Source organism: Pollicipes pollicipes, unplaced genomic scaffold (genome assembly GCF_011947565.3).
Source record: "Pollicipes pollicipes isolate AB1234 unplaced genomic scaffold, Ppol_2.1 Scaffold_4740;HRSCAF=5597_pilon_pilon_pilon, whole genome shotgun sequence".
NCBI lineage: Eukaryota > Metazoa > Arthropoda > Thecostraca > Pollicipedomorpha > Pollicipedidae > Pollicipes > Pollicipes pollicipes.
This window is the reverse complement of record NW_023596545.1, coordinates 19034246-19047247: the sequence shown is the minus strand read 5'-3', so window position 1 is coordinate 19047247 and position 13002 is coordinate 19034246. Positions and strand designations below refer to the sequence as shown.

At 49.2% G+C, this 13002-nt stretch overlaps 1 protein-coding gene across 1 annotated transcript; it reads right to left on the bottom strand.

The window, feature by feature from the left end:
- Window positions 1-11915: 11915 nt before the first annotated feature.
- Window positions 11916-12502, bottom strand: LOC119098020 (serine/threonine-protein kinase N2-like). The gene is made up of 2 exons (XM_037220950.1): window positions 11971-12502; window positions 11916-11932 (listed from the first exon to the last, which is right to left on the bottom strand). The coding sequence occupies exons 1-2, from the start codon at window positions 12500-12502 to the stop codon at window positions 11916-11918; spliced, it is 549 nt and encodes a 182-aa protein (XP_037076845.1).
- Between the last annotated feature and the right edge of the window lie 500 nt (window positions 12503-13002).

The following is a 13002-nucleotide window of genomic DNA, read 5'->3' as shown; positions in this document are numbered from 1 at the left end:
AAGCTGAATATTTTCATGTGCCATAACGTTTTCTCCGAATAAGGCCTCTTCAGCTTATCTTTGTGCGAGCTTGTTTCTAACTATTCAAAGAATTTTACGCCGAGAAATCAGACGCATTCCACCCAGAGAGTTTACACGCAGCCAACACCGAGAAATAAAAGGCAGTTTAAACGGAGAAATTAGACTTCGTCCCCGCTGGCAACGCTTGGAAGACAGGATTAACTACGCACAAACGTTAAAGGGAACACGAAGCTGCAGCTGTTATCAGCTTTGTGAGAGACATGCCTCAGTTGCAGTTACATCAATGGGAACATCTCATCTTACTTCGAAAGCAATCCTGTTAGGAACAAATGCCGCGTAATGCGTTGGGAGTGACGATTTAGTCGTTCATAACAGTACTCGCGGAGTAACATGAACAGCCAAGGATTTTGATCTGCCTCTTTTATATTTTTATTTGCATCAACCGACATGATCAGCCACTTGACAGGGACGACGACTTTGGAACTGAAGATACATTGCTGCACACCATGTCGTTGCGATAGAATTTGACTGTCGTATGTCTAACAATAGGGATGGATGACTGGTATGTAAGGTCGAATGAAACGCCCTTTCCAGCTCAGCATTGCTCTGGAATCCCGGTTGGGGTCAAGGTCACGGTCGCAGCCACCAACGGAGTGAGCTGAGTGCGCCCCGTCGCCCGATATACCGGCCGATCGGTCGATGGCGTGTTGACGTGCGTGATCCACCAATGTTCAACTTGGATTTGCGACCAATAGAATTTGATAGAACAGATCTCATCGATGTATTTTTAGGCGCTTTTGCAGTGCATTGGTTTTCAGGGCCATATAGGTATAAATAAAACCGAGGGAACATTTCCCAGAACAGGAATTCAAAGGTAAAACTAGGTCACTGCATGTACCTAGCGGACCTTGATTGTGATATTGACACAAGTTTTAGGAAATACCTTTATTCAGTTTTCCGATGCACTTTTCTCAAAAGTTATATTCCATAATCCATCTCTTCTGGAGTAAAATGAAACATAGAGTTCGTGACGTCATCGTGTATTTTCCCCCACTCCCGGCACCTTATTGGTGTGCGCACGGCTCTAAAACTGCTCGAATTGCGCATTGAGAGGGCTCTTTGAGCATGTCCTCGAAAGAATTGAAGGATTGCCGTGCAATCCCGTGGCCAACAATTTAAGGGCATTGTTTGTGGAATGACCATTGAGATGTTATAATCTGCGCATGCAGACAATTTCTGTCAACGAAGGGTTCTTGACTCACTTCCGCATAGCTCATAAGGGTCATTTGTTTTTTTCCTACGAGCTATCTTACAGTTTCAACGTAGACATCACCGATATCCAAAGACATGAAACCATCACTAACGAAAGTTCATCCTATGTTGACCTTTCTGAGGCAACAGTATTGTATCTTGTATCTCGAAAAAGTGCATTAGACTTCAAGTTAACAGAAAAGAAACACGAAAAAACACGAACTAGGAAAGATCATAGGAAGGCATGTAGGGTCAATGAGGCCACTACCTGACATAAAATGTTTGGCTTATCGCCATCATTTAGAGGCGTGAACTTGACATTATGCAGCGAGAGGTGAAATCGGACTTACCAATCCCGGTCAAGGTGCATGAGTGCCCTAAGGCAGGCCTCCTGGACAAGGTACATTAGAGGTTTCATTTAAGGTAACATTTCATTCGCGGGTGACATAGCAGTGCTGTTGAATTAAAGGTCACTAAAAATGACAAATTACGCAACTGTGGTAGATTTCAACACAAGTCAAAGCTTAAGGCCGAATTGGTTCATTAACGTATGATGACTACATCACGTCATTGGAAGGTGATATATTAACATCATAAGATGCTATGAGCAAACTACGAAAGCCGCTGAAAGACCATATCGCAAAGCACTGTCGGAGTGCCTCAAATTCTTCCACACCTCAGTCTGAGTTGCTTAGACAGGAGTTGCACTAAGTAACTGACCTAACATGACCTTGACTTAAAGCTGAAATAAGTGACAAATTAGTGTGAGACAATGCACTGAAAATTTCAAGTAGCTAGCGTAAGCCATTCTTCAGCTATTCCCAAGAGAGCTATTGAAGGTGGATGGCTTACCCGTCACTAATTATAGATGGGATGTTTTTCAGTACATCACATCTTCGGACATGTAGAGCGACACCTCATCAGGGAGTCCTGGCCACCAACCTTGACACCGGACAAGCTGACGACAACAGATGAAGAACGATGAGGTCTGGATGTCGTCAGCGCAGAGTAGGAGATGACAGCGGGTTGGGAAGGGAGCAGGTCATTTGTGAAGATGAGGAAGAGTGTTAGTCCCACGATGGGTCCCTGGGCCTTCTGTGGGTCAGAAGATAGAGGAACTGGCTGCCATAATTGAACAGAGGTAGAGGGAGTGGCGTTCATGGTTTGTATACGATCACACAGGCAATTCCGGAACGACGCAAACGGCACGTCATACCACTCAAGCTCCTTTAGGAAGGCGTCATGGTGGACGTGGTCAAATGCTTTGCACAAATCTAACGTGCTTAACGACGCAATTGGACTCACATCGATCTATTTTTTTAATTTAGACGACAGCTTAGAGCATTTTGACTCCAGTGCAATGGCACGGTCGATATCCGTGTTTGAAAGGGTAAGGATATATATACCCTTGGGCTCATCGCCGACATTGATAACTTAGGTTGCACGATTAGATTGTTCATAGTTTGACGTTTTTGAGACGTCAAACACCATCAAAAATAAAAACGGCAACATTTTATGTATTTTATCATATCCTTCTGAATATACTCATTACAATAACGACGGCAGACGTCAGTCCAACGTCGGCCTCTAGTTCTGATGACACGATACTGACGCATCAAAGCCATTCCTATTGGTCAAGTAGCGTTTGCTTTTTCAAGGTAGAGTTTTTGCTTGGTGGTTTGATTGGTCGTCATGGGGGCTAAATAGGACGCCTTTATATGGTAGGAAGATAACATGGAATATGATACAGAACGCCTTGGGGACGATGGGCTGCAGGGGGATGGGGCAGTGAATGATAAGTAAAATGATAACATGATGGGTAAATATGAGTTGTAAGCAGGGTACGCATATGATATGGAACATGGTTAGGTCAGGTTTCGCTAGGTTAGGTTAGGTTAGGTTAGGTTAGGTTCTAGTCCATTCCTTTCTGGTATACTTTCGTAAACTTACGTACACGCGATATTGGCGCTGGACAGGACGAAGAAAGTCTGCCCACAGCTGCGTCTTGAAACGTTCCTTCCACTTAAACTCATCGAGATGACTTCGGATGTAGCTCAGGCTTAGGACGTGTCGTTTCCAAAGAAAACGCCCAACTCGGCTGAAAAAGCCTTCAAAGGGTTCGTGTTCATGCCGTCGTCTGCTACAAATGTCTGAGAATGGTCCACCGTGTGGTGGATGTGGTGTGGCGGATGTGGTGCGGTGGATGTGGTGTGGTGGATGTGGTGTGGCGGATGTGGTGTGGTAGATGTGGTGTAGTGGATGTGGTGTGGTGGATGTGGCGCGGTGAATGTGGTGTGGTGGATGTGGTGTGGCGGATGTGGTGCGGTGGATGTGGTGTGGTGGATGTGGTGTGTTGGATGTGGTGTGGTGGATGTGGTGTGGTGGATGCGCCACCGCAGCTACGGCTTTCCAACGAGCCGTAGCTGCGGTGTTCATCGGTGTTCACTTTACTGTCTAGCTCTCCGCGTTCTGGCATTTTTGGGATCATCTCTGCCATAGACCCGTTCCCAATGAACTCCAGAACTCCGATTACACTTCCCGTGCTGTATTTGTCCCTCCACCCTCCGCTCAACTTTGACACGCGTTGGCCGCGCAATGAGGCGTTTTCGCGGAGGACTTGCTGAAGGTCACCCGGGCCTACGGTCTCGAATTCCAGGTTTAACCTGTCCCTGAACGATCATACTTCATACGGCTCCATTCTGTATATGGCGCAATAAAAATAGTGTATTGTGGTGCAAATCGCTTGCCAACACTGACTGACGAAATATATTTGATTTCACTATTGTTACGTTAGGCCGGCACACTTTTGATGGCTCTTGTTGCGCAAAATTTGACCACACCGTAGCGATGGCAACGGCGGGTCGGACGTGTTGCATGTCTGGAGCGCTCGAGTGCTCGCTATTGTAATAATTAACATTAAACTTCGAAAGTGAGGTTAAAGATGTGCCTGTTTTATGAGTATTTACGATATTCCCTGCCTGCAGGAACAAGTTCAACGTCACGTCCGGCCCGCCAGCGTGTGCAATGAATGACATTTTGTTACACAGGGTGCACATGTCCGCTTTGACCACTTAAGGACGAAGCAAGACGCTGGTTGAGTGGACATGATTTTTTCAGCGATTCTTGAGACGTCCGGCAAGATTTGAACTGGATCGAAAATTGTGAACATGTCAAAAGTCACCGCATTTGTGGACTGGTATTACAAGTGTTTTTCTCAGGTTATGGGAAGGAAGGTCATCAGAGGTCAAAACAGACGAAATACCTCGCTACAGCGTGCAGAGGCGTACTGTTCACACCAGCCGCTCTGGAGGAGCTCACGCATCCGACAGTCTTGGAAAGTTCCGACAGGGTGACGAGGCTGGGAATTCGGGCTGAGGCGTACATACGAGGCGGACTGGGGTCCGGCGCCAGCGCCAACTTTGCGGCGGCTTCTGCTGAGACGCGAGGATCGATCTCCGCCAAGCGAATGTTGAACTCGTCCGGCCTGTCGGTGATGTCACGGTCTGATGGGGTGACACCTGCCTGCGAAAAACAAAGTTCTTGGACCGATTTCTGAAAGCTCGTCGGTCATTCAGTAGGCTGCTAGAAAAAAACTACGTTTGGCGAGAACTGAAGTAATGTTCAGTCGGTTGCGGCTCTGCTGCAACTCGTGCTGCATCTGAGGAGTTTTGTGTCTTCCCAAGATCATCTTGCCGAGTCACGCGCTAGCGACATCAATCGGTACGTTTTTTTTATTTTGTCTTCCCAATTTACTCAGTTATGACAGGGCTTTTCCCACATCCACCCGCTACCCACTCCTCATCAGCTGCACCCACCCGACCCGCTTGTTCCCATTTTCACCAGCATTTTAGTTCCAAATTGTGGAGAATTTCAGGACAGCTTACACACAGAGTTTCTCTTTCGACGAGAAAGAGTCTCTCTTTTAGGAGTTTCTCTTTTGTGCTGATAATTGCAACAATAGCGTGAAGGGGGCTAGTTAGGACTAAAAGAAACACATGACGCAACATCATGTACTATGAAATGAAGTGGCATTGCATATGGATACGGTCCATAAGGTTTGTCCTATCCATGAAGTCCTCCAGGGCTGCCAGGTTTTTGGGTCGTCACGAACCGGCCAACATTCGGGACGTGGCTGCGTCACCGTGACACCCGGAGAATACTCGCCGATATCCACGTTCCAGACGTCCGTGAACACAGCAAGCTCGTCCACCAGTGCAGCGCTGCAGAGTGGGCTCCAGTCAGCGGTCAGGAGACGGAGACAGAGTGTGTCCCAGTTGGAGTGTCTCCAGAGATTCCACCGGTGCAGCGCTGCAGAGTGGGCTCCAGTCAGCGGTCAGGAGACGGAGACAGAGTGTGTCCCAGTTGGAGTGTCTCCAGAGATTCCACCGGTCCAGCGCTGCAGAGTGGGTTCCAGTCAGCGGGCAGGAGACGGAGACAGCGTGTGTCCCAGTTGGAGTGTCTCCAGAGATTTGGCGTAACGGGGCCTAGCGCGGGGACGATGGCGGCGGGCCTGGGCGCTGATGATGCTGGTGATCAGTGGCAGCCGGGTGGAGGACAGATCCAGATGATGGATGGTCAGTAACGCTCGTTAAAATCAGGTCGAGTAAATCGGGATGCTGGGTGGATATGGGTGGGCTGGTTAATTCGCACCATGGGATTCGAACCGCCGGCAATACTTGTGAGGACCCGGGTTCCTGGATTGCAGTCGTTCAGCACGCTGATGTTCACGTCTGCGATGGTGGCGACCGGCTTGCTAGTAGAAACTGGTGTCTGAAGCTGCTTCCCGATGAACGCCGGGCCTTCGATCATGGGCGAGTCAGGAAGTCAGTAAATGGCGCCCGCCAGGGCGGTTCGTCGAACGGGGCCAGTTCGAGAAAGTCATAACGTCTTCACTGTGGGATCTGTGCCTGCATTATTTACCTTCTTTGTTCTCTGAGCTGGTCTCTGGTCAGCATGGCGAAGCTGCCGCCGCACGGAGGTGTGCGGGATCCCGGTGGAGCAGTCTAGTCACATCTGGTCGCCGTATCACCAGGATAGACCAGCACGCGGGCTCGTGGTGTCCACTTGGAGCCGGTCTTGCGAGATGCATGTGGTGCAGTGTGATGCAGTGGTGAGATGCTGCTGGCCCAGCGCGACGTCGAACTTATCTAGCCGGGGAGCCGGTGACCCGGCGCTGATGTCAATAAAGTTGTACAGCAGAGACGGCCGAGTTGGGGTGACGCTGACGGCAGGCGCTCTGTGCCGGCGGGTTTATAGGAGGCTCCTGCGATGTTGTGTTCAGTTTGTGTAGTCAGTCTGTCGAGCTGCACCGTCATCATCGTCAGTCCCATGACGGGCCGCAAGTGTGTCCTGCCGCACCACGGCACCACGAGCGGCGCTCGGTACAGCTTCTGTCATCGATCGCCGCGGCTGGCTAGCATTTGCGGTTGTCCTACTGGCGATGATGGTAGGAATAAATCTCCATCACCTGGCTCGCCTGGGGACATCAAGTGCCTATAATCATGCGCTCTCCAAAGGTAGCGGTTTGGAGAGAACGCCGTCTTTGTGTATACACCACCGCCCTGTTTCGGCAACTTGTTGAGTTTCCGGAAAGCCTAACGAATGATGGTAGCATGATGATGATGATGATGCAACCTATCGCATGATGGTAGCCAGAAAATGGCACGACTTTTGTTGGGATCGAACTTCATGGCCGGTCTTCAGGCCATGTTGTTGCACGCCCGCCATCAGTACCTGCTATCTTCGCTCCAGGGCGGCAAGACCCGGCTGAGCATTGGTCTGCCAGTGCCTGGCCAGTAGCATGACTGGTGGCACGGTGCAACATGTGATCGTGCCACCGGATAATGTTTCAAAGGCTTTGAGAGACCGTGCTTTTCTCCTTTTTTTGAGCATTAAGTACTAGAAACATACGTCAGAGCATCATGACTTTTTATCACTTTCGTGTCGATACGACCGTGATGTATGCATTAGGACTAAATACAGTAGACAGCATCCATACGGTAATTTGGCATTATTTTCCACTTCCTGAACATTTGAACTTCCTCATCTTCCACTCTTGCAAAAACTTTTGTTTCCGAGGTCGCAGATTAACGGCTTAAACCCATAATCACTAATTTGTGAACTATTGCAAAGCCAATCCGTTGGATAAATTCCGAGAGCACCGAGTTGGGGAGCAGTTGGAAGAGCCGCCCGCCAAAGATCCATCTCTCCGGCAACTGCGCATGAAGTGAGAGAGAGAAATTTTCTAGCCATCCCCGCTGTTAGCCGTTTTTTTGTTCATACTACCCGGGCACTATTCAGAGCTACACGCGATTTACTCAAATGAAGTTCACCAGAAATCCGCTAAACGACCCAGTTTTGTAGTTTTGAAGTGTGGAGTAATATAAGTTCAATGTTTAGACGTTTCGATCACAAGAGTGGAACCTAGAACGCATCTTTAAGGCAGAAGTTTTGAGGTCGAGCAAATGACACACGCATTTTAGTTAATGCTCTTATTCTGACAGCTCGCATATTTATTCTGGAAAGTGAAGTGAATTGCCGGCATAAACTAGCTTCCAGTAACAGGTCCAATGATTCATTATCCGGGGAAATCCTATCGGAATCGGATTCTGAAAATGTTGGGGGAGGCTGGTAGGCACTAGACATTTATATCCTGACTTGGCTTCTACCAGAATGGTCGTTTTAGGAATGTAGGGCTCCCGAAGAATTCACGAGTGCTGGAGCATTTAACTCTCTCTTCATTTTGCTCACCTCAAAATCAGAGCTCTGACCGAATTTTCAAACGGAAATCCAAGCAGAGTTATTTGGTGCGAAACAATGCGAGGTGTGCGAGGAAAGGATCGTATCTATCGTATCTGTATCGCGCCTTCGCAACTCAAGGCGATAAGGCTTTCACATGGTGGTTATCCCTTTCACTTTAAGTTGGCTTTTCCCTTGGTAGATGTCGCTGTCATAAATTCAATAGTCATTTCGCTCTGGATTCTCTCTCGAGATCCTCTCTGACAGCGTAGCATGAATGGGATAAATTAGTGCCTTTCGCCGTTTGTTGATGTGTTGCTGATCACTGCGCTGACTTTCATAGACAGTCCCAAGCGATCCAGCTTCCGCGCATAAGGTGACGGGAGACTTCGCTTGTGGAGCAGACCGTGCGGAAGGCAACAGTAAGGATGGATCCAGGGGGGGGGGGGGAGGCGAAAGGGGTCACGCTCCCCACTCCCCACCCCCACCCCACCCTTAAAGTTCGTGAAGCCATGATTTGGCTGTTAAAACAACCTTTCCCAAGGGGCGTAGTTTCCTATTCAGTACGGGGCCCCATATTCACCCCAACTTTGAGAACAAGTGAATCTTAGCCGTGGAGAAATATTTCTTGTGTATTTTAGGGTAGGCTAACAGTTTTTCTCTGCTCTCTCATCCGAAATATTTGGCCAAACTGCATCTATGTGTCTCCGTCATCACACATGTGACAACATGTAACGTTTGTCACTATGTACATTTGAGGCGCTTATATCATCACATTCATGTAGAACAGTGTGCTTCCTTGCACTTGTGGGACCATCAGCCTGAAAGGGAGTGGTCATTGTGCCCCGCCCCGGTCTTTTTTGAGAACACCTCACTGGAAAGCTGCCCAATCGTGCTTTTCACGAAATTGGTTTCCTTTTTAGTTTTCTATCAAATTTTGTTTTTTTCATTTATCCTTACTTCACGCATCCACGGTGTAATCAGCAATACCAGTTTTCTCGAAATTCTTCTGATTAGCTCAGAGCTTCGATTTGAAGTAGCCGACTCCGCGGGTGAAACCTCCTTTGACTCCCTGCTCACCAATAAGAAGTCAATAGACTTAAGTTGCCTTTTTCCAACGTATGTGTTCTGTAATGTTTGCAGCACACTAATGTGCCAAAATGCTTGTGTAACAAATCATCGGAAAGCTTGAAACACTCAGCTTAGACAAACAAGTATGCGGACATGAAGACATGCATCTGGACACGCAGGCATTTTTCCGCGATTCCGTGGAACCTTATACTATTGCTTGGATTTCTCCCCCATGGCGCTTGCGGCGTCTGCCACGGTAGCTCTTTTCGAGGCGCACTTTAACTTTGGGAAACGGAGTGTCACATGATCCATGTAACGCACTGGTTCAAAATTCAACCAATGAGCCCCTCGGTAACCAGGCTCTGTCCGTTAGCCAACCACAAACATTCTTTTATTCGTACTAGTAGATATGTGCACAGTCGTTGTCATGACGACGGTGGTCGCGACTGCAGGAAAAGGTTAAGTGCTGTTACAAGACGTTGACAGCATAATTTGGTCACGAAAATGATGAAATTGAAATCCCTCTACGTCTTCACTGTGCTGAAGTGGCACTACCCAGTGCAATTATTACACACAACCAGTACTGAGGTTTCACTAGATTAAGTTTTTGAAACGTGCCCGAACAGTGGAACACTCCCTTTAATGGAGACATATATGATGAATATATGCTCAAAACACATTAGACACCACTGTACGCAGAATTAAACAAGAAGCACGCCTCTTTGTGGTCTCGGAATTTAACGAAACCGTTCAAGGTTTTGCGTCGCAACGAGGCATGGTCTCAGGTGTCTAGTGCAAAGCTGACGGCTAATGTGCGATTTTCTTTTAAAGAATTACCTCTGACCAAGCATAATGGGGTCAGCTATTAACCTAACAACAGCAGAACTGGCACCAATTGCGAGATCATGTGTCGAGATCCACTGGTGGTCTTTGCTACGCTTTGCTAAGTGTGGAAACGCTAGGTGGTCGCAACGACCCCCCCCCCCGCCCTTCCCCAACAGTTCGCGCTATGAAAATGGAACATCAGAGCGAGGGTTAAGACTTGTAGACTGGTAGATGAGTGAAGATCAGCAGGAGCCTAGTTGAGGCACGAATTTCCAGCATTCGCCATCATCAGGTGCGTAGAGAGGAAGAGAAGATGAAGAAAACGGAAGCGGCACAACTCTATATCTGCCACCGCTATATATATATATATATATATATATATATATATATATATATATATATATATGTATATATCTATATATACACATATATGTATATATTTATACGTATTTCGGAATATTTTGGCGGAATCCTTTCTTTTATACATGTTTGATTAAAAATAACTGCTGACCCAGCATTGACCATCTTTTTGACGCATCGTTTCAGTTCCCGTACCTTTGGCTTGGCATCATCGCTTAGATTAAAGATGTTCGCACAAAAAAACTTATATATTCCTCGCTCCCTACATTCTAACGTTTCGAGATCCTATCTCATCGTCGCAGAAGACTAAATGGCACAAGAAATAAGTTTTGAGTTTTAAAGGATAAAAAAATTGTGGACTACGGTTGAAAAACATCTTTTTGTACGGAGAACATAAATGAAGTATGACTAATTGAAGTGAAAGAATCCTATTTTCACTTTGATACATATAAGAAACACTCATAATGGGAACACTACAAAGACAAAATGAGAACATTATCGCCACAATCACATCAGTAGCACTCACCGCCCACCACCTAATAGTTCAAGAGTTGTGCAAGAATTTGTCTGTCTGTTTAGAGCCGGAGAGAGCCCGTTAATGAGTATGCTTTCCCAAATTTGGGGGTGCCTTCTGTCATTGCACGTCCGTAAAATGTCAGTGCTGTCTGTCGGTTGTTGTCGTGTTAATGTTAATGACGCCGTTGGATGTGCGTATCGAGGAGCTGCGCCACCACCTGCGCATCGAGACGGCCGTCATGGACGGCGCCAAGAATGCCATCCGCCTGCTCCAGAGCGGCAAGGTCACAGACAAGAAGGCCCTCCAGGAGGCGCAGCAGAGTCTGCAGGAGTCCAGCCGCAAGCTAGACCTGCTGCGCCTCTCGCTGGACCGGAGACGGAAGGAGCTGCCGCCCGGCTCTATCAAGGCGTCGGAGCTGAAGGAGGACCTGGAGTAGGTGCAGTCGCCGTCGTCCAACTCGGCCAGTCTGGAGAACTTCCGCCGCTCCAGCGAGGTCAAGGAGAGCGTCGCCGCCTCCGGCTACCGGCCCAGCATCAGCGTGGTGAAGACGGCCGCCATCACCGGCAAGCTGGAAGTGCGGTTGCTCGGCTGCCAGGGCCTGCTGGAGGAGGTGCCGGGCCGGTCCCGGCGCGACTCTGCACACAGCATATCTAGTCCGTCCGACCTGCGCTTCTTCATGAAGGGCGTCACCGGCCGCTCGTCCTACAAGTCCTACAGCGTCAAGGACGAGACGAGCAACCCGGGCCTGGTGCGGCAGGTGCTCAACAACCCGTGTCTGCCGCGCTCCGCCGAGCTCGCCTCTAACGAGATCATGGCCGTGCTGAAGCTGGATAACGTGACGGTGGGCCAGACCAGTTGGAAGGCGTGCTCCCAGCAGGCGTGGAACCAGCGCTTCTCCATCGACCTGGACAAGTCGCGCGAGCTCGAGGTGGACATCTACTGGCGCGACTGGCGGTCGCTGTGGGCCGTCAAGTTCCTCCGCCTGGAGGAGTTTATCGATGACGTGCGGGACGGCATCAGCTGGCTCGACTCGAACGCCCGGTCCACCATGGAGCGGTTCTCGCCGCTGGAGCTCTGCGCCACGTTCTGGCTCAGCTTGTTGATGCGCATCTTGATGTAGTCGATCTTGGCCTTAGCATCCTCCAGCATCTGGTGGGCGCCGGCCAGCAGCTTCTTGCTCTGCTGGCCGCCGGCCGAGTACATGCTGATGAGGTTCTCGGCACCCTGCTTCACCTTCATCTCGATGTTGAGCTGGCGGCCGAGGCTGCGCAGGCGCTCGTCGGTGGTGGTCAGCGGCTGCTCCTCCAGCTGGCTGTCCCCCAGCGGCGACGTGGGCGCCTCTGGCACGCAGGGCTGCGGCGCCGAGCCCTCGTGGCCGGCCCGGCCCTGCGTCAGCAGAATCTGCGAGTCCAGCTCGTGCAGCTCCGCCCGCAGCTCCTGCAGCTTGTTGTTGGCCTTCTTGACGATGCTGGAGACGTTCTGCAGGCTCTTCTTGTCGCTGGTGGCCGTGCACAGCTTCTCGGCGCCCTCCTTAATCTTGAGCTCCTTACGGATCTCGCGCTTGATGTACTCGCACAGCTCCTCCAGCTTCTGCGGCAGCGCCGCGTCAGAGATGTCCGACGCGAAGCCATACTTGAGGCCCAGCTCGTGGAACGCTGACTGGGTGGCGCAATCGCCCTGAACGCTCATAAATGAGTTACTCGGTCCAAGATCCGCCATTTTTTGGATGAATTCGCGGCTTCAACACTTTGGACACACAGTCTTGAAAACTTCAAACTATCGTTCCCGCTTCGTAACAGTTCAAACAACACCTCACGAAGCATCTAGGGCAACACGTCCATGGTCACACACAGTTTCCAAAAATATACAGACCGACACCCAACCCCACACACAAACGAAACAAAAAAAATGTCATGTCATGTTCGTGTCGCATGTGGTCCAAACTTGCCCCACCACGTTAGAGCATTGCCAGGCGTCGTGAGAGCGTCGTTGTGGTCACACCAACATAGTGTATGGAACGAAGTTTGCAGCTTTCGATGTTGCATTTGAATGGATACACTTCATTGGCGCATTTTAGTTTGTCGGGTTTGTCTGGACAATTTCCCATAAGAAAGTTCGATATTTTCTTATTACAACAGTAAATGACAATGTCTATTTTGTGGTCATTTTTGCCTTTAACATGTCGGGAGATAATTTCCCGTAAAGCCTTTTCGTCTTGT

What these genes read in the sequence shown, in the direction of transcription:
- LOC119098020 (XM_037220950.1), bottom strand. Translation starts at nt 12,502, where the DNA reads ATGGCGGATCTTGGACCGAGTAACTCATTTATGAGCGTTCAGGGCGAT.